The following is a 24,892-nucleotide window of genomic DNA, read 5'->3' as shown; positions in this document are numbered from 1 at the left end:
TCAATCTGTATGTTAGACCACTGGCAGAGATAGTGGAGAACTGTGGCCTTACACTCTTCTCACATACACTCGATGCACACATTGTGATATCTCTTTCATCAAAGGATAACCAGAGCGTGATGGCTTTGCACTCGTGGCTCACCCAAGTTTCATCTTGGATGAATATCAACTTTTTAGAGTTGAATAAAGACAAGACAGAAGTCTTGCTGGTAGGTAACCCCTCCACCCCTTGGGGTTCCCACCTGTGGCCTGCGATTATGGGTGCTTCCCCTAGGCCAGTGCCAGTTGTAAAGAACCTACGTGTTTTATGGGATGACAAACTTCCTATGAGCCATCTGATTAGCGGGGTGGCAGCCACCTGCTTCGGCACATTGAATAGGCTCATAAAGATCATGTACTGCATCCCCACTTCTGCCCAGAGAGCAGTAGTCCAGGCCTTAGTAATATCTAGGCTGGACTATCAAAATATCAGGTATCTGGGAGTTGCAAAATATCTATTTAAACACCTCCAGATCTTTCAAAATGCTGCAGCACCCCTTTTGTTATGACCCCCAAGTTTTCCTCAACAGCCAGTTTGCTTAGGACCCTACACTGGGTACCCATAGAGCAGCGCGTGCAATTTAAAGCATTGTCCTATATGCACAAATGCCTCGCAAACAACGGACCTCGCTACCGGAGATCGATGGTGTCTCGGTACTCACCCGCACGCTCACTACACTCCAGCCAACTGAGACTGGCCGTAGCTCCTTGAATCAGGAAATCCCTCCAAGGAGGCATAGCTTTTTTGTTATCTCGACCCAAGACCTTGGAACAATCTGCCTACAACACTGAAAGAATGCGATTCATTCCTTGTGTTCAGGAAACACTTAGAAACCTGGTTGTTTCCTTCCATGAATTCTTCTTAAATTCTGTTGCTTTTGGTGATTACACACTGGAGTGATCCCCTTACCGTGTGAGCTTAGCGCTGGGAATCCTTTTTAGGTAGCCATGCACTTTACAAAATACGCATAATAATAATACATTTTAAGTTGTTTCAAATAGGGACCCCAAATTCTTAAGATGTCCTTGGTCACTGTGCCCACATGGCTCAGAACATATAATGCATAACAGAGCAGCAGGCACACACACATTACCGTGTTATTAATGCAGGGACTCACTGACTCTATATGTGCAGCATCTGCCCTTTTTGCTCGGTCCTCTTACTGGTCACAGGTTCCGACTGTAAATCAGGACCTCCGGCCAAACAAAACGGAGCCACACAATTGTGGAGCTTGCAAACAATCAGCCAATATCTCTCACAAATGTGCCATCATATATCTGGAATTCAAACCTTAAACACAAGACATTGTAAAGGCAAGTCTCTACCTATCAAGAGATTGAAGGACTTAAAATGCCTCCGGGTTAGAAATATATTAAAATGTTTGAGGATATCCCAGATTAAGTTCATTTCTTGATCAGTGGGACGTGGAACTTGTTTCAGGGAGCTCAGGTAGTAACATAAGAACCATCTACACATCAAAGGAAGTACAATTTTTGGAATTGGATAGCATGAAGACATTTGGAATCCATATCATTAAACACGTTCCAAATGGCCTTGGACAGGTACAGGGGAGTAATCACAGAGTAACTGCAAAGACAGAACTAGACACTAAGTAGAGTTCAAGTTGCTACAGTAGAGAGGCAAATGGACAGGCTTGTTTTGTCTTGTGGACCTTGTCTAAATTATAAATTACAAATGTATTTAATAATATTCTGAGCAGATTGCATTATTAAATATGTGCAGAGCTGTGCAGTGAATTTATATTTTATCTAATCTCGCTCAGTTGACAAATCACATTGATTTCCTTCCACCCTTCATGGATCTGAAATCTAGAATCTGACGTTTTACAGAATTCTTTCTAATTATCCAAAGTTAAAATGACAAGTGAATTTTGAGCAGATTGTAATACTCAAAGATAGTTTGCCAAAGGCTGGTGCAAATCTAACTGTAGAATACAATCTTTATTGACAGCATGGCATAGTCCTCGATGCTGGATCCTCCCGCACGACAGTCTATGTGTACCAGTGGCCTGCAGAAAAAGAGAATAATACAGGAGTTGTCACCCAGACCTTCAAGTGCAATGTGAAAGGTAAGGATTATTTTTGACAAAATTGGGAAGGGGTGCGGTTGGTGTGGGCTATATGGCTGAACAAATGTTTGGAAATCCACTCTGAGAATTATTCAGTTGAGTTTTTATTACATACAAAATCATCCACAAATCATCTTTTTGTAACCATTTTCCCCTATAAGAAAGTTGGGATAGGCTAATGAAAAAGTCCAATTTATGCTAACAATTGCACAACACCCTTTTGAAGTTTTAAAAGTTTAAACATATTAACATTGATCATTTTTATAGAAATATTAAAACAATACGCTTTTTATTTTAAAATGATCAAACTACTCTTGTAATTTTAAAATAAGCTATTTCTCATTATTTATTTAGTTTTCTTATTTGCATTTCAGAATTTGTATTTCTAGAGCTATTTAGTATCATTGTATTACTTATTAATATTTTCACTTGCACTGTACTGTTTTTTATATTAATTCAAACAACATAAAATATTGGCTATTACATCATTCTTAAATTTGCATATTTCCATTTGATTTGTTTTTTTTAATAAATAGTTTTAATGAGTTGTACATTTGTTGCAACAGATGGTACAATACGTACATGAATTTTCTGATTTGTGTGCATTTTTTCCACACATTTCTAAATACAGATTCCCCAGTGCAGGCTTGTAGGTTATACTATTTTGAGATTCAGTGTAGCTGTTTGTTAAGGATTCATGCTACGCATCGACTAAAAGGAAAATGGACTGCTTTTTTTGCAATTAAACATTTTTAAATTTCATCTCTACTAGCTGGTGCTTTAGCTGTGCTTCTTTTAAACTAAAAAATGATTGTGTGTTTTTTTAAAGTATTAAAATTTTGAATTCCTCCTAAAATCAAAAGCAATTCCACTGTAAAGCATTTGCATGAGCTAACGTTGCTAAGTGTGTGCCAACATAGTAAGTGCCTATATGAAATGTTAGAGTTTTCTAAATGGAACCCCCTCCACCTGTGAATTGTTAAAAAATGAAATATATTTTTAACAATGTTTGTGTCTGTTCCTCCAAAGTAGTATCTTTTTGTTATCAAACCCATTTCCTTTTACAGCTAACATGGGATACTTTTTATGAATTAACCATGGGATTGGAATTATTGTTTTTTCAACAAAATAAGTAAAACTGGTTTGGTATGTTATAGATGAGTGCTGGTTGGGAAAATATGAATTCTTATTTTTGTTTACAGCTAGCAACGGTGTTTATAGCATGCCTACGCTCTCTGAGCTGCCATTAAGTTCCTAAGTGGATGCTTGGAAGATCCTTTAGGTTTTTAGCACCCATGGTTTGGAACTCGCTACCCTTCCATCCTCACCTCTGCAACTCTTTTGAAACATTCAGGAAGGTGCTTAAGACCTGGCTTTTCTAAGCCTTTGAGTTTTGGTTATTCTCCTCCACACCAGCACTGGGAAACCCATTTGGGGTAGCAATGCGCTTTATAAACTGATTAATTAATGAATTCATTTTACTATAAAAAGTTGTTTTTGGATTACTTTTTTCTGATAAAAGTAATTGAATACTACTTACAAGGATAGCTGGAGTTTCTAACTTGTTTTTCAGGATGGAGAGGCACTTTCATAACTTTTTATACTGCAAGAGTTGGATTGAGCAACATATGTTTCAAGAGTTGTTGGTGGGACTCGTGGTGGGACTAGAAAATCTGCCAGTTAGCAAAAGGGAAGCAAATACCTTAATGAGCAGAAATGACGGCCAGTGGTAAAGACAATTGTGAGAATTTAGACCCCAAGTATGCTGCCAGGTCAGCATAAGTCCAAGCAACTGCTCTGCTGGTCGATCAGTTCCCACCAAATGGAGATCTCCACCTGTCTGGTGGATTTCACTTTGCGTTCATGCAACCACTGGCACAGCCTTTCCACCATAAGTAGATTAGTAAGGCAAGTGGGTGCCATGCTTTTTGGCATCGCTAGGCATACTCTTTTGTTTTTTCTAAAACAATCTTCTAAATTGGGGTTTGTTTTCGGAAAAGAAAAAAAAGCAGAGGCTCTGAGCCGAAGGGAGTTTCCTCCCTGCGTGTCAGGATCATTATGTGTTTTTTCCCTGCCTGGGATGACAACGTCCTGCATGGCTTTCCAAGGCAGGGGAAATCATTGATGGTCATCCCCTTCTAAGTAGGAAGGATGAGGACCACTGTGACCTTGTGGCCCAGTGACAGACAGGTGGTCGTATCTCACCAGTGTGGGACGAGGTGCCTATAATGAAGCATGTCACTTTACCTGAATGAGCTCACCTCATCTAATTCTTGGGATTGCCAATCTCAGTAGGAGGCACACATAATGTTGTTCTTTACACGCTTCGGGTATTTCCCTCCAGAGGCTTCCGATATAAAGGACACCACGCCATTTTTGTGTTGTGTACCAGTGATGGACATAGCGTCAGGTCAAGGGTTTCCACTGGCTCTGCCAGCTGAGGCTCCACCTATAAATGACGCGGGGAGACCACAAGGTTTGGTATCTGCCCAAAACACCATCTTTCAGCAGAAGCCCCAAATCTAACAAACTTTAAACCTTCTCTGCCTTTGCCAACGTGAAGAGGAGGCAAAGTGTTGTGATAAGCAAACCATCAGAGCGAGTATTTCAATCAAGCAAAATATCCATCCTGCACTACAACGGGAATCACATTACAATGCAGACACCACACAAATGGCAAATTACAACATGACCTTAATTAGCAGATATTGGCGATGTCCCACCTGGCAGAGGGCATTGCCCCTGCCAGACTCACTAGCTTGGGGAAGGGCAATGCAGATATATACTAAGTGGGCATGAGAATAGATAATGCCTTGATAATTGAGGCCAGCCTCCTTTTCCATCTCTTATACTTACCTGACCGACTAGTCGTTGTAGTGGAGACCTGCAGGTGAAATGAAACTGCATGCGATAAGATTGAGATGCAACCAAGAGGCTGACCTAGGAATCACAAGAATCCAAGTGATGTAATCTCTTGAATTGCCAGATTGAGAGGGGATTGCTTTGGCTATTATTAGTTGATATTGGTAAATTAATTAATGATTGGAGAATGATAATGGTCATTTCACCAGTATTGATAGGCTAATGTAAAATGAAATGATAACTTAGAACATACAACCAAACAACGTAAACTACAATGACAAAAATCAGTGTAATCAGACCAGCATTTCCATTGCGATTCTGTTTATGTAAGAAGGCAATTGTTGTTTTATGTATGAATGTAATTGTTAGAAACTTTAATACAATGGGCTTTTAAAGGAGCACAATAATGAACCCACTCATCCAGAAAAATATAGAAAACAACCTATCTAGAACATTTACATCATCGCACTGGAGCTGATTTTTTTATGTTATGCAAATGCTAGCCCACATCGACAAACATTGCATTTTTTCCCTTTTGCCAATCTTCCAAAGAGGAGCAGTATCTATAAAAGCCATTGGCAAAGCCAAAAGGTTGGCTAACAGTATTGAAAGCAGACAACTATTGACTTTGCCAATGCTGGTTAGACGTGATGACGTGTTATTTTCAGTGTAATTACCTTGGGGAAGACTCTCTCGGTAATTATTAAATGGAAATAGCAAACATTTTGGGAGTAAAAATGCCAGGATTTGGACAATAAACAAATAATTAAACTTACTGCCATTTTGGTATTCACAGAAGGCACTTACTCATTTTGGTATTCACAGAAGGCAATTACTCATCATTACTCATCAATGAGTATGTGCCTTCTGTGAATTCCAAAATGAGTAAGTGCCTTCTGTGAATACCAAAGTGGTTGTAAGTTTAGGATTTTGTCTTAAGTTAGTGCTGTGAATCGGGCGCTCGGTTATCTTGGGCACAGGGTGAAGAACTGTTAGATCTGGGGGTCTCTAGTTGGCAGGGTAGGTACACTGTCCAAGTAGGGACCCTTGCTTCTAGTCAGGGAAAGGGGGATACACTGTTAAGATAACCCCTGCTCACCCTCTAGGTAGCTTGGCCTGAGCAGTCTAGGCTATCAAAGGCAATGTGTAATGTATTTGTACCAACACTCACAGTAACACAGTGAAAACACAACAGATTTACTCCACACCAGTTTTAGAAAAATAAGGTATCTTTACTAAAAACTTCACAAGACCAAATACTACAGAAAAACCAACATACAATTAAAAAGGTTACTTTAAAGATAGTTCAAGAGTTTGCAGAAAGTACTCCAGGATGTAAAAATCAGTGTCCTGCACAATGCGACTCTCAATGCACAAAATGCGACACTCTCGTGCCCAACAGTACCTGGAGTTGCGCTAAGGTTCCCAAAAGCTATAACAATGAAGATGGCAAAGGCGATGCGATACTCCTGAGACCTTGGGGAGGCTTTGCAGCAGCCCTGCTTCACGCAGCAGAGGTGGATGCGCCGGCTCCGATCTGTAGGGGGAGGATGCGATGACTTTGGCTTTCGTTGCGTAGGTTTCTTAGGAGGAAGCTTCACGCACAGGTACGATGCGACGATCTTCGGTGCGGCGCGATGCGCGGCGCAGCGCTGACTTCTGGCGCCGCAACCCTCGATGCGTCACGGGACGGGACTCTGCGTCGACACACGCAGCGACTGGATACTTTCACGCACCGGCAGTGGTGCGGCCCGCAAACTGGTTCTGCGACGACCCTCGCAGCGTCAGGAATCTTCACGCACCGGGACGATGCTCGACAAACTCAGCGATGCGGGGACTCCGGGGGCTGCGATGACGCCGCAATGAAATTCTCCTCGCCCTCTCGCTCTTGCGACTCGCAACCGGATGATGCGTCCCTCAAATAGATGATGCGATGGGTACCAGTTACTCTTGTTCACGCTTCTGCTTCCCAGCTCCCAAACACAGCAAAACGACCTCCTAAGGCCCCAAGACTAGGCAAGCACTCCAAGGCAGGTCAGAACTCCCTCAGCAGAGTTCCAGGGGAGCTGGTGGTGAAGTCCTTTTGTTCCTGGGACTTCTTAACAGGAAACCAGCTCTCATCAGGCCCTTGGAGATCAGAATCAAAAGAAGGGGACACAGCAAAGTCCTTCCCCTCTCCTTGGCAGCAAAGCAAAACAGCAAGCAGGCAGTCTTCTCCTCTTCAGTTCCTTCCAGCGTTCTCCTTGGCAGAGGTTCCTTCTTAGTTCCACAGTGATCTAAAGTTTAGGTGTCTGGGGTCCTCTTCTTATACCCCTCCAAGTCTTTGTCTCTCTTTGTTTCAGTGGGGGGATGCCCCTGCTCAAACCGGTTCCTGGGTGTGCTCTGCCCTGGAGCACCTGGTTCCTTTAAGAGTGAGGGGCAGGGTCATTAGACGCTCAGCAGGAGGTGGAGCCTTCTTTGTGCTGGTAGAGGCAGAGTCCTCAGCCTGGCCAGCAGGGGGTGGAGCCGGCATTGTGCTGGCAGAGGCAGCCCTACTCAAACCCAGGGGCTACTCCTCCCACCCATTTAGAGCAGATCTCCCTATTCACCCTGCTGCTGACTCAGCCAGACTCCTGGAGCCACCTAGCCCATCACATGACACCAGTCAGCCAATCTGCACACAGGCACACAGGAAGATTAAACAGGAGAATAGCTACTTTCTAAAAAGTGCTATTCTCGCACAGTGAATTTAAAAACCATCTTGCTAAAAAGATGTATAATTAAATTCTGAACACAAAGATACCAAACTTGGATTTTCTATCTTGCCTTTAGGGGAAGATAGGCATGTAAACAGCCTCCCCCATTCTGTCCTATGGGCAAGATAGCCTCTCAGCAGTGAAAAACGAAAATGGCTGTAATTCACTACCAGGGCATGTTACACACCTTAGTACATGCCCTACCTTTCAGATACACTGCACCCAGCCCAGGGGGGTACCTAGGGCCACCATAGGGATGCCTGACATGTACAGAAAGGGAAGGATAAGGCCTGGTCAGTGGTTGCACTGGCCAGGGCGACATGGCAGTCCTGGACTGCACATAGGCACTGCAAGCAGGCCTAAGACATCATTTTAGCGCTACTCCTGTGGGTGGCACAATCAGTGCTGCAGCCCACTAGTAGCATTTGTACTACCAGCCCTGGCACTCTCAGTGCACTTTACTAGGGCCTTGCAGGTAGAACAAATATGCCAAACATGTATAGCCAATTACATCACAATTTCCCTAAGGAGCACTCGCACCTTGACACTGATCAGCAGTGGCAAAGTGCCCAAAGCATCTATACCAGTAAAAACGACATCCAGCATAGCATCAAAAAATACAGGAGGTAGAGGCAAAAAGTCAGGGGTAACCACGCCAAAAGATGCCAGGTCTAACAACAACATTGAAGCAAAACCCCAAGGAACATTTTTGCTTCCGCTGGAAGTATTCTCTTGGAGAAGTGCCACTTCTTGATGTGGAAGGTGCTGTCCATCACGCTCAATCAATCAATCAATCAGGGAATTGTAAGCGCACTCCTCACCCGTGAGGGTCTCACGGCGCTGGGGACCCAGGATCTCCAAGGTCAGGACATTAGTGATGGTACTGGCTGTGTTGCTGCTCTTCATCCCAAAATGTTCCCCGGTGGAAGAAAATCCCAACCAGGACCAAAAGGCTCCATCAGGAGTTAGAGTCCAAGTCCATCCCTGCTCCCCATTGCCTGCATGGCATAAGCAGAGATTCCATCCATTCCATTACTCTATTTAGATAAGCAAAGCTTGCTTTTTTGCTGTTCACAAATCACTTCATACAATTTTCCTTGTTTCTGTGCATGTCGCCTCATATCTCCTGGTTTCCATCTGACCAGGAGGAGCACCTTCTTTGGGACGCCATGATTTATCACCCAAACTAGCTTCAAGATTTGAGCTTTTTCCGCTCTTACAGTTTATATAATCATTGATTGACGATAGTTAGCTCGAGTAGAATGCTTACAAACCAGAGAATTGTTTCAATGGAGTCTCTAAAGAGTTTCTTAGTCTAAACACAATATTGCACTGCTTTCATCTTCGAACAAATAGTACACGTTAAATAAATGCTATACTGCTGGGCTCTACAATAGGAAATTAACATCAAATTCCAAAATAGAAGTCACAGTAAAGAGTTCTACCAACCTCATCAATTTATAAAAGCTTCTTTTGCCCTTTGAGTATAGAGAAGCTTAGTTGCCCTATTAGAGTAATGAAATGGTCTCTGTGCAAGATTTTTCAATAAAGTTTATTGCCAGTTGTCATTTCTGGTACCATGAGTTGTAAGATTTCTGACTTAATAGATCAATTTTCCATGTTCAATTCAGCAAGAGTCTCACGTAAATGGATATAATACATATAATCTGAGCATACACTTTTTAGGTGAAACCTTTTTCTCCACATGCTTGTGAACATTGCATGCTTGCGACCCTCTTACAATCTAGAATAACACTTCGAAATCACACGTTCAAATGACTTAGCACATGCTGTAAAATATCTTTTAATCCAGTGTCTGTGGCGCCTCCGAAATGCGGAAGGTACTTAAAATAGATCTTGATAATCTGGATGTGAATTTTCTGTGCATACATGTATTTTTACTTGAATAATCCATTTAGCCTTTTACAATTTCTGATATTTAACAGGTTTTCCTTTGCCCTCCATTAATATTCACAAAGCATCCTAAAGGGCTTTCACTTCCTGTTTCCTAAAGAATTAGTTCTGGGATACCATATATATGAGGAGGCTGAATTGGGCTCGCGTTGCATCGCAGCTACGCCTGCTGTTGTTGCTTGCTCATTGGACTTGTTTGTTTTTCCTTTTCCCGCTTCCACTTTGCCGATCATCTCCATTTGCCTGAATTGGGTGGACGCTTTGTTTTTTTCTGGTCTACAGCTTTTTATTTCTCCTTCTACACTATAACTTTATTAGCAATCTTCAAGTGTTGTATTACATTCTGGAGCTTGAGTTTGCTACTGGAGACAATTGGCCATATTTTTCGAACAGAAACGTCTTTTAAGAGGTCGCTTACACCTGCTCTTTACAATGAGCTATAGAACACAGTAGTCTGTAAGTAGAGAGACATTAAAACTTTAAAATGTAAACATCACAAACTGTACCTTAAATGTGAGTTAAAGGAAAATTGCAATCACTTATGATCAACTTAGTTGCCCGCCTTGATGCAAAGTCTGAATTGAAGTGATAACTAGAAATGAACCACTTTACGTTAACTCACAGCAGCTTGAATTCATTTAATTACACACACACACACACACACACACCATTAAACACATGACTTCCAAAATGTTAGAACTAGAAATGAACCAATTTACATTAACTCACAGCACCTTGAATTCACTTTTTACCACACACCATTAAACACATTACTTCACGTTTAATAGAAATGTATATATAAGAGATAACTAATGGGTTACAAATGACCCACTCTGTGTTTATCCATGGTTAATTTAACAACTGTTCTAGAGAGAGTAACTAATTTAAATGCATCAATGATTTACATCTGAGCTCAGTCTTTTCTAGTAGACATCACCCTGTACATAGAGCAACTGCCTTTGTACATTTAGACAAACCAGGACTTTAAGGACCAATGTTCTGAGCTTAAAATCCATTAATGAAAAGAATAATGGTCTTTCTGTTAATGGACATGTGCCAGAACTTATTTCCTTTCCTTTAGAATGAGGCTCCTCTTCCTGACTTGAGCTTCAGGTACCAGTTATAGTACCAGGTTGAGTGCACAAGTTTTAGTTACTTTAAGACACAAGTCATAGTCACCTGAGATAAGTATTACAGGTGATTTTGAGTGGTTTTATTAGTTGAAAACTGTATGTTTTGACTGATATTTTCATTTTCACCTAACTAATCATCCCTTTAACCTTTGGTGTATATATATATATGTATATGTTTGTGTGTGTGTGTGTGTGTGTGTGTATATGTATATATATGTATATGTATGTGTATATATATATATATATATATATATATATATATATATGTATATATATATATAATTTCCAATTGTCTCCTACCGAAGTTCAAGCCCTTTGAGGGGTGGCGCGAAGCCGGTGGAGAAAACCGGTAATCCAATATTCCACAAAACGGAGTTCCATTCGCGCTCGTGGACCAAAAACACACCAAATTTACCAAAGTAAAGTAACCATGAGGGGGTTTATTAACTCCATAAACCCGCCGTGACGCGTTTCACCCGTAGAACTGTGTGAACAAGCCCGTGCGCGAGGGGGTGAAAAAAAAAAAAGTGGAGAACGTGAAAAGGGGGCAGAGTGGACAGTTCCTGACGCCCTAGCCTTGGTCAGGGGGTCACAGAAGGACCCCCAAGGGAGAAAATATATATATATATTTTTTTTTAAATCGCGAGGTGCGCGCACCGCGCGCACTGCGAACCGTGGGTGCTCGGTGCGCGAAGCGCACCGAGCTCCCACAGCACGCGCACGGTGCGCGAAGTGCACCGTGCGCGCACGGAGCACGCACCTCGCGATTTAAAAAAATAAATAAATTTCACGGTGCGCGCACGGTGAAAAACCTGAATAAAAATAATAAATACATAACTTAGCATTTAAAAAACCGTACAAATTCACTGAAAAAACCATAGGTTTCACACACGTTATAGTTACGAATTAGCATTTAAAAAACCTTGCAAATTCACTTAAAAAACCATAGGTTTCACACATGTTATAGTTAGCTGGACATTTCACTCGTAAAAAACCAATGAAATTCCCCCGTTATAGTTAGTGCAGGCAACTATAACTCACGCGACCGCAATCCTCTGCTGATGACGTCAGATATTACATCACTGATGACATATGTGTCTTTATGAAAAATAAATATTTGTAATATATGTATAGCTAAAGATTAATGGAAGAAGACCTGGGTAAATAGGTGTCTAAATACAGTGATGTAATATCTGACGTCATCAGCAGAGGATTGCGGTCGCGTGAGTTATAGTTGCCTGCACTAACTATAACGGGGGAATTTCATTGGTTTTTTACGAGTGAAATGTCCAGCTAACTATAACATGTGTGAAACCTATGTTTTTTTAAGTGAATATATATATATATATATGTGTGTGTATGTACTCCCGACACTTTGTGGCTAGAACTATTGTAAAGTACAATATTATGTACATTATGGTCTTTTGTTTATTTTATTTATTTTCTGAACATGTAATGTGTCTAAATATCATTGGCAGAGTTACGCCTGTAACCATGAACAAGGTCCAGTCTGGACCGAAACCCGTTGGTAGCATTGGCCAAATAAACCATTTGTGCACACAATCAGCAGGGAGTGCCAGAGTCCTCACTGAAAATGCCAAAGGTTAAAGTAAGGTTATAGCTAGGCAAATATGTAAGTGACAACATTAAAGTTTTGAACTAAAAAAAACATAGAGCTATGCACTGCATATGACCTCATAAATTACATCACTCATGACATGTACTTTGACATAATTTATGAATTCACTGATGCCCTTTTCTGCCCTGAAGACCCCATCCCCCGTGGCCCAATGTATTTATCAGGGGAGGGGAGGCTGTCCTCCCTGAGCCTTTAAAGGCCCTGGGGACCCCATCCTCCAGGGTCATAAATTAAAAGGTAGGGGAGCCACACAGCCCCCCTCCTTGAGTCTTTAATGGGCCCAGGGACCCGATCCCCCGGGGCTGGCTCACTTACTGTGTCCCGGGGAGCCCGCCGCCAGGACACAGTAATTTCCCTGCATACTCTACCGCGGACAGGGAAACATGTTCGCTCACATCTGGCAGGAACATGTTTAAATCTCCTGCAAAGCAGGAGCAAACATTAGCTCTGCTCTCAGCCAGTGGGGGATTTAAAAATGCTCCCACCAGCTGAGAGCAGACTTGTATTCTGTTTCCCTGCCTGCACTGATGGCGACATGGAAACAGAACACATATTGCTCCCATCAGTAGGGAGCAGCATGAGTAGATGCTCTTTCTAGGCGAGAGCAATGCTGGCTTCCGCACCATGCGGGGAACCGGGCAGGGCTGCGTGGCCCTGGGGATCACCCATGGACCCCAACGCTTTGCTTGTTGGATGTCCCAAGTGGGCACCGGGGCACCCATCGATAAATAATGGAGGCCACGGGGTTCAGGTCCCCGGGTCGCAGAACACGAGGATGGGGTTCCCGGGGCCAAAATAGGTTTGAAGAGGGGGTCCGCATCCCTCCTCCCATTTTAAACAAAAACAGATGGCCCCGGAGATCTCATCATAGGCTCAAAGTAGGTTTCGGGATGGCCCCTCCCCTTTAAAAAAACACGTGGCCCTGTGGGATGGGTCCCCGGAACCTAATAAGGCTCTGGGAGGGGGTGTGGCCCCTCTCACATTTGTTTTATTATATTTGTCCATAGGGGATGGGGAAAATGCCCAGAGAAATAAAAGGCCTGTCCGTCCCAGGCTCTACACTTAAGCACAATAACGGCTGTCTCTGTTCTTTCAGGTCCTGGAATAGCCAACTACGCAAGTAACCCTGATGGAGCTGCCAAATCTCTGGAAGACTGCACCAATAAAGTCAAGGATAAGATCCCTTATCGGCAGCACAACAGCACTCCAGCTTACCTGGGAGCAACAGCTGGAATGCGGCTACTGAGGTAACTTTGACCTGCACCTTCATTTTGGGCAATCATGGGATTAGAAGCAAACCAGCAGAATGGAGTAACTGCATAGTGGTACACAGCAGGGGGGCTCCTAGTTGCATGCCCCAGCTGTTCATGGACATGCAGCAAGGTGTGTTTCCAGGTGTGTTAATTTGTTTGTTGCCATTCTTAGATTCCTCTTCAACTCCCTCCCACCCTGGATATGTTGGGAGAGTCTATTAAAGAGCTGGAGCAACTTGCCTTCCATGGGGGGAACAGGATGAAAAATCTGCACACTGGTGGTGGTGTAGGAGAGGGGAGCTCTCTGTGGAGAAATAGAGCGAATGAAAACAAAAACGTACATTGGAACGTTGTTTTCCCACTTTAGAGTTACACCCTGCCTATAACTCCGCAATGCACAAATAGCGGATGTCACTAAATATTCCCAGTATGACATTTAGAAAGTTGTGATGAGCAGATCCTTCTGGGTATACCATTGACAATGTTTGTGAATTTGGCAAAGTTATACATTTACACCATTGCTGTCAATTCACAGGAATTGCTTTTGTACTTTGACAGCTTCTTCATTCACATCGCTGTTACGGGTGGATTTATCACACTAATCTAAGACAGTGTCTGGATTTCTTTACAAAGTAGTGACAATGTTTGGAATATTCTTGACCCGTAATGTAAATTTGTGATGTCCTAATTTTGAAGGGCTTTTTTTACAGGCTTTTCCTGATTACTTTTACTAATGTTAGTTTGCTTCCAAAATTGTCCCAATGAAGACCCTGTGGAAATATTAGGTGGTCGAAACATCGATGTACTTTCCTGTTGACTGGCATATATTGCAGTGTTTGTAAATCTGAATAAAAATGTTAGTGTTTTCTTAAATTGAATTACTACCAAGTCAAAGTTGTTGTTTGTTGCTTTTACAAACCGCATCAGCACACTATCATTCACCATTGCCACTACTCAGTGCACCATCTTTAGAGGGCCTATCACATTTTTCTTTGTGTACATGCTCCAATGCTATAAATTGAATAAAAGAACCAATTTCTCGTTTGTGGACGTAGACACATTTGTCAGGCCAAGGGGGCATAGGCTTAAAAACTCCCCCTGAGGGAACTATTGTTGGGTTGTTGTTCCCGGGAATACCAAGTCGCCCCATATTCTTTATCAAGTCGTGTCAATGAAGGCAGTGCTGGTGCTGCTGCCACACCATTTGTTCACACTAGAGTACTGCTGTTTTCACAGTCTTTCTGTAAACCTTGGACTGAAGACACAACTGTCACACTGTTCCTCTACACCTGGGCAAGTGTTACTGTAAAGCTGTCTGTAAACTGGCTCAAGCAGTAATGCCATTGTTAGTGGTTTCTATAACCTGTTCCAGGCAGTAGTCACAGTCAAGCAGAAGTCACATTGTTTCTGGAAAATGAGTAGCGATACTGCTGTTACAGTGTTTCTGTAAAACTTGTGCGCATGGTAATGCCGCTGTCTCACTGCAACCCGAAACACCTGTGCAGTTACTCTAGAATTGACACAATTGTTAATAGTAAAGCTGCTGTCTCACTGCATCTGTACTCCTGGTGCAGACACTCGTATTAAAACGTGTGAGAATAGTAATGCCGCTGTTTCGCTGCACCAGTACCTCTGGTTCATTTACTCTACTATTAAAACTGCTGCAGATAGTAACGCTGCTGTCTCACTGCACCTGTACATCTGGTGCAGATACTCGTACTAAAACTTGTGGAGACAGTAATGCCTCTACCTCTGTGCACCAGTATCTCTGGTACTGTCACTCTACTATTAAAACTTCTGCAGATAGTAATGCTGCTGTCTCACTGCATCTGTACACTTGTTGCAGTTACTCTAGTATTAAACCCTGTGCAGGTATTAATGCTGCTGTTCCTCTGCCTCTGAACACTTGATGCAGTCATTCTAGTATTGAAACATATGCAGATAGCAAAGTGAATTTTCTACACCTATTGCAGTTACTCTAGTATTACAACGTGCGCAGATAGCAAAACTACTGTCCCACTGCAACCTTACAATGGCCATAACTATCTAGCATTAAAACACGAGCAGATAGTAATGCTGTAGTCCTGCTGCACGTGTACACAAGGTTCAGTTACTCCAGCATTAAAACAAGTGTAGATTATAAAGTCGCTGTCCCACTGCACCTTTAAATAGGCTGTAGTTAGCCTAGTATTAAAACGTATGTAAATAGTACGCTGTTGTCTCACTGCACCGATACACTGGTAGCCTAGTATTGAAACGTGTGGAGATAGTAAGGCAGCTGTCCCATTGTACATATACACCCAGAGTAGTTACTCTAGTCTTAAAATATATGCAGCTAGTAAGCCTCTGTCCCACTGCACCTATACATCTGGTGCGGTGACTCTAGTATTTAAAGGGGTGTGGATAGTAAGCCACTGTTCCACTGCATTCATACACATGGCGCAACTACTGTAGTATTAAAACATGTGCAGAGAGTAATCTGCTGTCTCACTGCACTTATACTCCTGTGCGGTTACTCTAGTATTAAAATAGATGCAGATACTAAGCCTCTGTCCCACTGCACCTATACACCTAGTTTGCAGGGGCGTAACACAGGCCCCCGCAGCCCCCGTGGTGTGGGGGGGGGCCCGAGCTGCAGGGGGCCCCCTCAGCACAATACTCATGCCCAAACGCTCTGGATTAAATCCGGAGTGGGGGCCCCTTTGTGTACTTGCAGGGGGGCCCCCTCAACTTTCATTACGCCACTGATAGTTTGGTTCCTCTAGTATTAAAACGGGGGCAGATAGTACGCTTCTGTCCCACTGCACCCACACACCTGGTGCAGCTACTCAAGTATTTAAACATGTGCAGACCTGAAGCCACTGTCCCACTGCACCTATATAGCTGGTGTGGTTACTCTAGAAACATTTCTTTATTCCTTGTGACTGATGGGCTGGTATTGCATTTGTTGACATATGCTGTTTACCGAGAGAGTTCTAATATGAATAGTACAGAAGTGTTCGGCATATCCCTACTATATGGCTAGCCTCACATCAGTGGTTCGCTACATCAACAACACTACTTATAGATCAATACCAAATTGCAAGCCACTACATTGCCTTAGGTAAGCACCACCGAAAAATACTAAGGGGCATATTATCAAGGATGGCATTAAAAATTATCGCCGGTTCAGCGGCAGAAAACTGCCGATAAAGCGGCAATAATGGGCTTGATAATATGCCCGTGAGAATTGCAATAGAAGCCCATGTTCTGGTGTCCACATGGGCTTCTATTGGAATTCTCAAGGGCATATTATCAAGCCCATTATCGCCGCTTTAGCGGCAGTTTTGTTCCGCTGAAGCGGCGATCTTTTTTAACGCTGTCCTTGATAATATGCCCCTAAGTAAGTTGATTTAATTAGATTAATGTTAAGAAACATTGAAAAGGGTAACTCCACTAATGTAGCAAACTTAATTGAAATGTACTTCAAATAGACCTTAAATCATTGATAGAGCGCTGAAGGAAAAAAAACACAATGTCAAAAAGAGTACACATTATATTTTTCACTTACCAACATACCATAGGCATGGCTAGGCACACACACTGCGCAGCGCCAGGATCCCCCCGTGGGTGATAGTGTGATTTACAAAAACACGCATAAAATAACATAACAAGCGGCTGTTCGTGACCTGGCTCTGGAAGGCTGCTGGAGATGTATGTCTGTGACTGCATAAAGGAGCACGTAAGGATGTGATTAAGTATCCCTGGACCCTCTTGTAGCAATCTAAGAGCATTAAGGATCCTCTGTGTCCCTAGACCTCACTTCTCTGTTTATAGGACTACAGCAAGGAAGACCCTAGCAGAAAACAAGAACATCTACCAGAACACCCAACTATAACTAAATAATCTAACAACAGGAACTTATTTCAGTACTTCTGAAGACCTTAATTCATTATCTAGAAGGCAAAATGGAAGCATCTCTGCTTTTAATACCGCTTGTAGGTCCAGTACCGATGATTGGCTTGGAGCTTTAGGATGACTGCATGTTCCATGTCCCATGTTTCATTCATGTACGGTGATGTGACTAACTCTGGGCCAATAACAGGCATAGCGTAGCTTCCGCAGAGCCATCCTCTGTCTACTCAGGTCCCACTCTCTGGTGCTCTAATGCACAAATGTGTCAGTATCATTTGGACAGCAAAATCCTCCCTAACCCAATATGTGTTCTTAGACCACTCAATATTACAGGAAAGTGTCTGCATGGGGCTAGAACTCAAGGGGTGAGTAGAGAGTGAGTCAGATCAGATTGAATTCTGAGATATAGATCAGGTGTCCCTAAAAAGTATTTGAATTTAAAGAGAACGGTTTCAAAGTACTTAATTTCAATAACGATGTAAAATACATTCAACTGGAAGGTTTAGTATATTAAATGTTTTTAGAAGCTAAATACTTAGGATAATAAACTAAAATGCTTATATTAAAACATTATTAGAGAAATGTGACTAATTTAAAAATTTGCCTAAACTATGACTAATGTTGCACCTGATATAGACATGTATATGCTCACGTATGTCTCTTTTATGAATTAATCACATTCTCATGAAAATTGGGCGTCTTAAATAAAATGCAATAAAATATTTTTCATTGGAAATAAAGGATAGTAAGTGTAAAACGTTCTCTTTGCTATAAAAGCATGATGTAAATTCAATTATTAGGATATTCATGTAGGTAGATAACACATATTTCCACCCGCACCTACATAAACCCTTCTTCTCAGATTTGGAGACGAGTCATAGAGGGAACAAAGATTCTATAAGCCAATGCAATTTTTTCATAACTGTTTCTTCTTCTGATAGGATATTCAGACTTATCCTTCTGCCACCTCTTCCTACAGAACCAACAATAATGTGCGTGAAGTCCCCTATTTGTATCGTACTGTAGAAATGAGTTTAATCACTTGGGAAACAGTTCTGGTTCTAATATATATGTTTCAAATGGTTTAGTCACATTTCAACACTCTAGTCTAATGTGTGATCAACAGCTGAAGGCGTAAGTTGCACGTGCCGTAAGTTACTCGACATTTTGTTCTCTGTCATTGACATACGTTCCTCTTTTTTGTGAATACCATCAACCTTATGATATTCTTATTATGATTCCGTGCATCCCTGGTTTCATGAATTGCGTAATGAGAAAAAACTGTAGATGTAGATGTAATTTATATTTGTCAGTGGTTAGGCTTCTTCTGTAATCCGCCCCATTATGAGGAATGTTTAGAGGAGATATGAAGATGTGAATATTTATCTGTTTCTGCCTAGGTCACAGAACTGGAGTGCTGCGGATGGCGTCCTCTCCAGCATCCACTCCTTCTTCAACAACCAACCCTTCGACTTTAGGGGAGCGCAGATCATTACTGGGCAGGAGGAAGGTGTGTACGGATGGATTACAGCCAACTATTTAATGGGGAACTTCCTGGAGGTTTGTGAAAGAATCTGCATGTTTTATCATCTTTTGGGTGTATTCACCTCCACCAATGATTTTTTTTAATTTAAGGTGGGGCTGCATGGTTAAATATGGGCAGTGATATGTGGATAACGTGGGGCCTGTGGTCCAACCTATCCTGGACAAGTATCCATTTAGCTAAAACCACCACCAGCACCACTGATCAGCGCCCTCGGTGAATGTCTGTGAGCGGCCAAACATCGATTGAGAATTTTATGTGAAAATGTCGCCGAGCACACTGAAAGTGGCAACAAATTCATATATCTGAATTTCAATTGGGAACAACCATCAGTATGGCTCCTCCACAAATTAATTTAAGGCATTGGAAAAAAGTCAGCAATGCACAGGGTCTCAAACCATGATCCTATTGCCTCACCTCGACTACATAACTTGCCCTTTACAAAGCCCCACTACATTGACTGAACAATTAGACTATGGACATGGCAAACTACAATGGTGCCGATTCCGATCCTGGAAAAATTTTCCCCGTACGACTCGTATCCGGTCTTTTTACCGTCCGAATCGTACAAGTAGCGTACAAACTGCCAAGTATGATTCGTATGGGAAAAAGTCCATACGAATCGCATTCGGAAAATTTCCCCACACGTCCTCGGGTCGGAAAAAGTGTCCGACACATCCCCGGACGATTTTACGTACAAATGTGAAAAGTGATGTCCGAGCGCGCAAGTACGATCCATCCCGTGCTGGGGGTACGCACCGTACATACACGGGTGGGGATTTGACTCGTACGTACACGGGTGTACATACACGGGGGGGGTTCGACTCGTACGTACACGGGTGTACATACACGGGTGGGGGTACGACTCGTACGTACACGGGTGTACATACACGGGGGGGGGTTCGACTCGTACGTACACGGGTGTACATACACGGGGGGTTTGACTCGTACGTACACGGGTGTACATACACGGGTGGGGGTACGACTCGTACATACACGTGGGGTTCGACTCGTACGTACACGGGTGTACATACACGGGGGGGTTCGACTCGTACGTACACGGGTGTACATACACGGGTGGGGGTATGACTCGTATGTACATGGGTGTACATACACGGGGGGTTCGACTCGTACGTACACGGGGGGTTCGACTCGTATGTACACAGGTGTACATACACGGGGGGTTCGGCGCATACTCACGGGGGCTGGGGGGGGGGGTACGGCGCGTACCGGGCCCCCTAATCTGGTCGTTTCGCGGCGTACTTCGCTTTTCCGGCACTATTTGGGTGCCCTAAAAATATTGCCGTCCGGACTGCTGTCGGTTCGATTCGTACTTCCTGGGTCGTGAAACGCTGCCTGAAAGCGTCCTGACGTCACGTCGGAGCATTCCCGGACCACATTTGTATGTATATTTTCGTCGGCCGGTGTTTTTTACGATTCGTACGGAAATGGTGTTTCCGTGCGAATCGTACTTCCATGTTTGTAATGATTTTTTCCCGGGTACGAGTCGGACGGAGAAAACGCTCCGACCGACGGTTCGTACCTGGTTTTTCCAGGATCGGAATCGGCACCGGCACCATTGTCATAGTAAAATCATTTATTTTGGTGCATGTGTTATTCATATAAATTACATATTGTATTGAATAAAGATTTAAAAATGTAAAGACAAATGTTAAAACAATTTTAATAAATAACCAAAGAATAAACAGATAAAAATACATAGGAAGGTAAAGGTTAAGTTATTAATGCAAATTTAAAAACAAATAGACACAAAGCTTATCAATAAATTATTTAAAAAGAATATTAGCAATTTACCTAACACCTTTAAAAGTGAGCTCTGCATTTTACATTAACATAATTATAAAAGGGGGGTATACAATTTTTGCATTAAAAACATAAGTTGGTTTATTGATATGAAACATTTTTAAAACAGTTAAATACAGTAACAGGATGTGGGAAAATGCTCATTTAATTTAACTATCTTTGTAAAATAAACAAAAAAGTACAGTTAGACGATTAAATAAAATACATTACAAATTAATTACATGCATTTAAATGTCAGCAGATGATGCAAACAACATATAATTAATTTATTTAGAGGTTAGGGTTAGGCTATGCAATAGAGAAAACATTTGAAAGGCACAAGTCGGAAAGGTAGTACAAATAAGAAAAAATAATTAAGTTAAAAAATTCTGTATTAAAAGTAGCTTTCTGATAGGGTTGAAGTAGTTGGGGTAGATGTAATTGTACAATACTAATAAAACTTTATTGGACTAGGTAGTGATAGAAGATGTAGTGGTGGCAATATAGTGGTGATGCAATGATGGGTAATATTATAACATATCACTGATCTAAATATTTTATGCGACTTGGGCTACACAGCATCTGATAAGCCCTTTGGATCTACAGAGTGAACAAGAAGAAAGTTGAGAAGTTGCGGGTGGTTTAAAGTGCATCTCATTAGCTAATGCTTTGTGTGAGGATTACAGGTTCTCTTGCTTGGTTCTTCTTTCGCAAGAGTTCAAAAGCTATTCTCTTTCTCCAGCAGGGAAGGCCAGCAGATTAAGGCTAAATAGGCCTTTATAGCATTGTGTAGGTTTTGTACGAGCTTGGGGTGGAGAGTTTTGTGGAGAGATAAAAAACACTCAGACCAGGTCCGCGAATTAATGCAAAATGTTTAACACCAATCCTCTAATGGAAATTAAAAATATTTCACTCCTTCCACATTCTGAATCTCATGCTCTGTAAATCTGCAATTGAAGCTTTTGTGAATGTTTTTTCCTCAAATCAGGTATAGATGTTATGCCTGAATTCTATTACTCCCCATGAACACAGTCAGAAAACACACTGAGGGCAAACAGGTGCAATCAAGCTTCCAGGGTTGTGTACCTCAGTCTTTGGCTCACGTGCTCTCCTTGTGCTTCTAGGCACCGCGGACTATGGCCAAGACACCAAGGCAAAGCGTTAGGCAAGCTTTATCAATGGTCCCAGGGAATATTCACTGATTCTTCCACCATCATTTTCTGCTATTCCTTTACCCCCTTTACTTCCAGACACCATTGCATTCATCCCCTGCCTTCGGTTTTCAAATGACCATTTCTTTGACCCCCACACTACTTTCCATCACAATGAGCACACAATCTTTTTCACTCAAATGCACACTGTGTTACATTGAAATAGTGTATTTTTTATTAATATTAAATTACATTTCTCTTAAACCTAACTCTAATCAAACACTAGATATTATCCATGGCTTTTTAGTACATTTTATTAAATCCTTGGATCAAATGCATTTATTTACATTGACTTTTACCCACATATTAAATCAACAAAAAGTATTTAATTAAAAACATACTGCACACCACAACATCAAAGATAACTCCAATTAAATATTTTGGCATATTTTTATTATTTATTTGCTATTAGATGTTTTAGTGATGTTATTTGGATATATTTCATTGTATTTTGAAAGTTGACTCTAAGGGGCCTATTAAGATGTAGGGCGGTTCGCCACGACCGGCTGTAGGTGGCGGTCCATCCCACAATCGAATTCAGCGGTCCGACTTCCGCATTACGATGCAGTTGGTCAGACCGCTGCAGCCTGGGGGAAAGACCAATGTCTTGAAGATCTCATCGGGGCATCGGTCGGACAGATAATCCCCAAATGGCGGTGGTGCCGGCTCAGGCACTGGCGTCGGGATTATGATGTCCGTTTCTGACAGCCGTTCCATTACAGCCTTTCTGACATGGAAAGGCTGTTGGAAAATGACTTTTGGTGCCCCTAGCAGGGCCCTGTCCCCCAGCGGCCTTTGCTAGGAGGCTGGGGGGCACCTATTTTTAGGTCTCGCCTGACCCAGCGCATGCACTGGTCTGGTGAGACTTATTGAGAGGGCTCCAAAAAGTGCTACCAGGCCAGCCTAGAGCTATAGTGCATGTGCGCGGGCGCGCGCGCCGCTTTTTACCGCGATTACTTTCGGTTTCGCGGCCGCTTTGCATAGCTAATAGGTCTCGCTTTTGGAACCTTATAAGTATTTAGTTATGCAACTGTTGCATGGCTAAACACTTAAAAGGTCCCAAAGGCGAGACCTATTGGCTATGCCAATGCTTGTTTCTTTTGCGGCTTGTGCTGCAGCCCGCAGCACAAGCCATGATAGAAACAATACCCTTTACGACCGCCATGAAGGCAATTGCATCACAATAATGGAAGCAGGACTGCCCACTCCTCATCTGACGGACATCGCAATAAGCTCCTAAAAGTTAGTCCATGAAGATGCTCCATTAAAATATTTAAAATTGTAGGTAATTTAACAAACAGGAAAATATGATTGGGATGCATCTCAAATGACCCGCACCCCCTTTTTGATCAAAGTCCAGTGTCAAAGAATTCACAGCTCCCCACTCTTTTGTTTAATGCATCGCACCACCTCATATTGTCTTTCAACGTGTCCGTGCTCCTTGTACTATCTACTTATGAGCCCCAAGCTCTTCGCTAGGACTTTGAGTGTTTTCCAAACCTACGTGAGTGAAATAGGAATATACTTCAACTCTAGAAAGAGTAATGAATGCCATCATACTCCCTTCTTTGTCTGTAGGACAGCTTTGAAAGTCAATGTAGGGCCTTCTGCCAATTGGAGAGTATTAGAACTCACCATAGTCTCTGCTGCTGAGAAGAAAGTAACACAATTTGTTCTTATCACCTTCACTCAGCCAAGTAAAGAAAGCACTCCGTCCCTCTCAGTAGCTTTGGAGGGTGCATGTGGCCCACAAACAATTAAGTTCTATTATGGTGTTCATTTGCAAATGTTGTGAATAACGTGTTACTGTTATCTAATGTAATAACCTTATAAGTGTTAAATACTGTATTTGCCTATACAGAATTCACAATCTGTGACTTGCAGCTCATACTAGATGTCAGCAGTGAGCGATTTACTCGCTAAGCCCTACTTACTTGCCGATGCGGAAATTTGTGATCTGAAGGTTATGTACAGATCGCTAGAGAGGGGATCCACTGTGGGTCCCCCTTCACTCTGCGCTATCCTAAATCGCCACTCAAATCCTGATGATTCCAATCATCACACACTGCAAGATTTACTGCTTCATTTGCTCAATTATGTTTACATTTTTCATCCCCATTTCCATAGTTCTGTCCAAACTCTTGTTGTTCATATCCCTGATTACTGCCTCAACTTCTCTTTTATCATGTTCTTCACAGAATCACTTTTACTATATGCTAGTACACATATTCCTATTTATTCGATATCGCCTATCTCACAATTTTGCTCTTGCTGTATGGATAACTCACTCAGTCCCTTTTTTATTTCAGACTCACCATACGTCACTGTTGTGACTCCTTTTTTATCTGGCAAAAATGCTGCTTAGTATTTACTAGAACATGCGGACATTGATGCGGTGAGAACCAAAATCCTCATGTTATTCCCCAAAAACTTCTAATTGGGTGGGATTTATCACACCCAATAAATTCCAACTCAGAAGAGTTTAATTTTATCAAGTGCGATAAATATCATACCATTTACTGATCTGCTCACAATTAGGGCCTAAGTATACTTTTTCATGACTTCCAATAAGTTCATGGGAGTTGACTATCATTCTAATACCATAATATCCCAGGGTAAATGCCTCTTTCCTAAGCATGGCCATGCTCTTTAGTAAAAGCATGTTAGTGCCCAAGCTCCAATGTTTTTTGTGCCTCTTCACAAAAGCATGCCAGTGCCCCTACCCTGTTGCCCTATATTGGGTACTGTCAACCCAAATCAAGAGTTCTGGGGTTCT

The 24,892-nt window shown here is 42.2% G+C and overlaps 1 protein-coding gene and 1 long non-coding RNA gene across 3 annotated transcripts in view; one reads left to right on the top strand and one right to left on the bottom strand.

Annotated features, from left to right (window-relative positions):
• LOC146789024 (uncharacterized) overlaps nucleotides 1-24,892 on the bottom strand; it is a 62,808-nt gene that overhangs the window by 19,110 nt on the left and 18,806 nt on the right. The gene's annotated exons all lie outside the window — the stretch shown is intronic.
• The window catches only part of LOC146789025 (ectonucleoside triphosphate diphosphohydrolase 3-like), a 226,827-nt gene that overhangs the window by 184,170 nt on the left and 17,765 nt on the right, over nucleotides 1-24,892 (top strand). For both annotated transcript variants that reach the window (XM_085630627.1, XM_085630626.1), the window contains exons 3-5: nucleotides 2,012-2,129; nucleotides 13,509-13,659; nucleotides 18,960-19,119. In XM_085630627.1, the coding sequence (XP_085486753.1) occupies nucleotides 2,012-2,129; nucleotides 13,509-13,659; nucleotides 18,960-19,119 (429 nt within the window). The remainder of the gene's footprint in view (nucleotides 1-2,011; nucleotides 2,130-13,508; nucleotides 13,660-18,959; nucleotides 19,120-24,892) is intronic.

This window comes from Triturus cristatus, chromosome 10 (genome assembly GCF_964204655.1).
Source record: "Triturus cristatus chromosome 10, aTriCri1.1, whole genome shotgun sequence".
Lineage (NCBI taxonomy): Eukaryota > Metazoa > Chordata > Amphibia > Caudata > Salamandridae > Triturus > Triturus cristatus.
The sequence above is the reverse complement of the archived record's forward strand: the minus strand, read 5'-3'. Positions and strand labels throughout refer to the sequence as shown.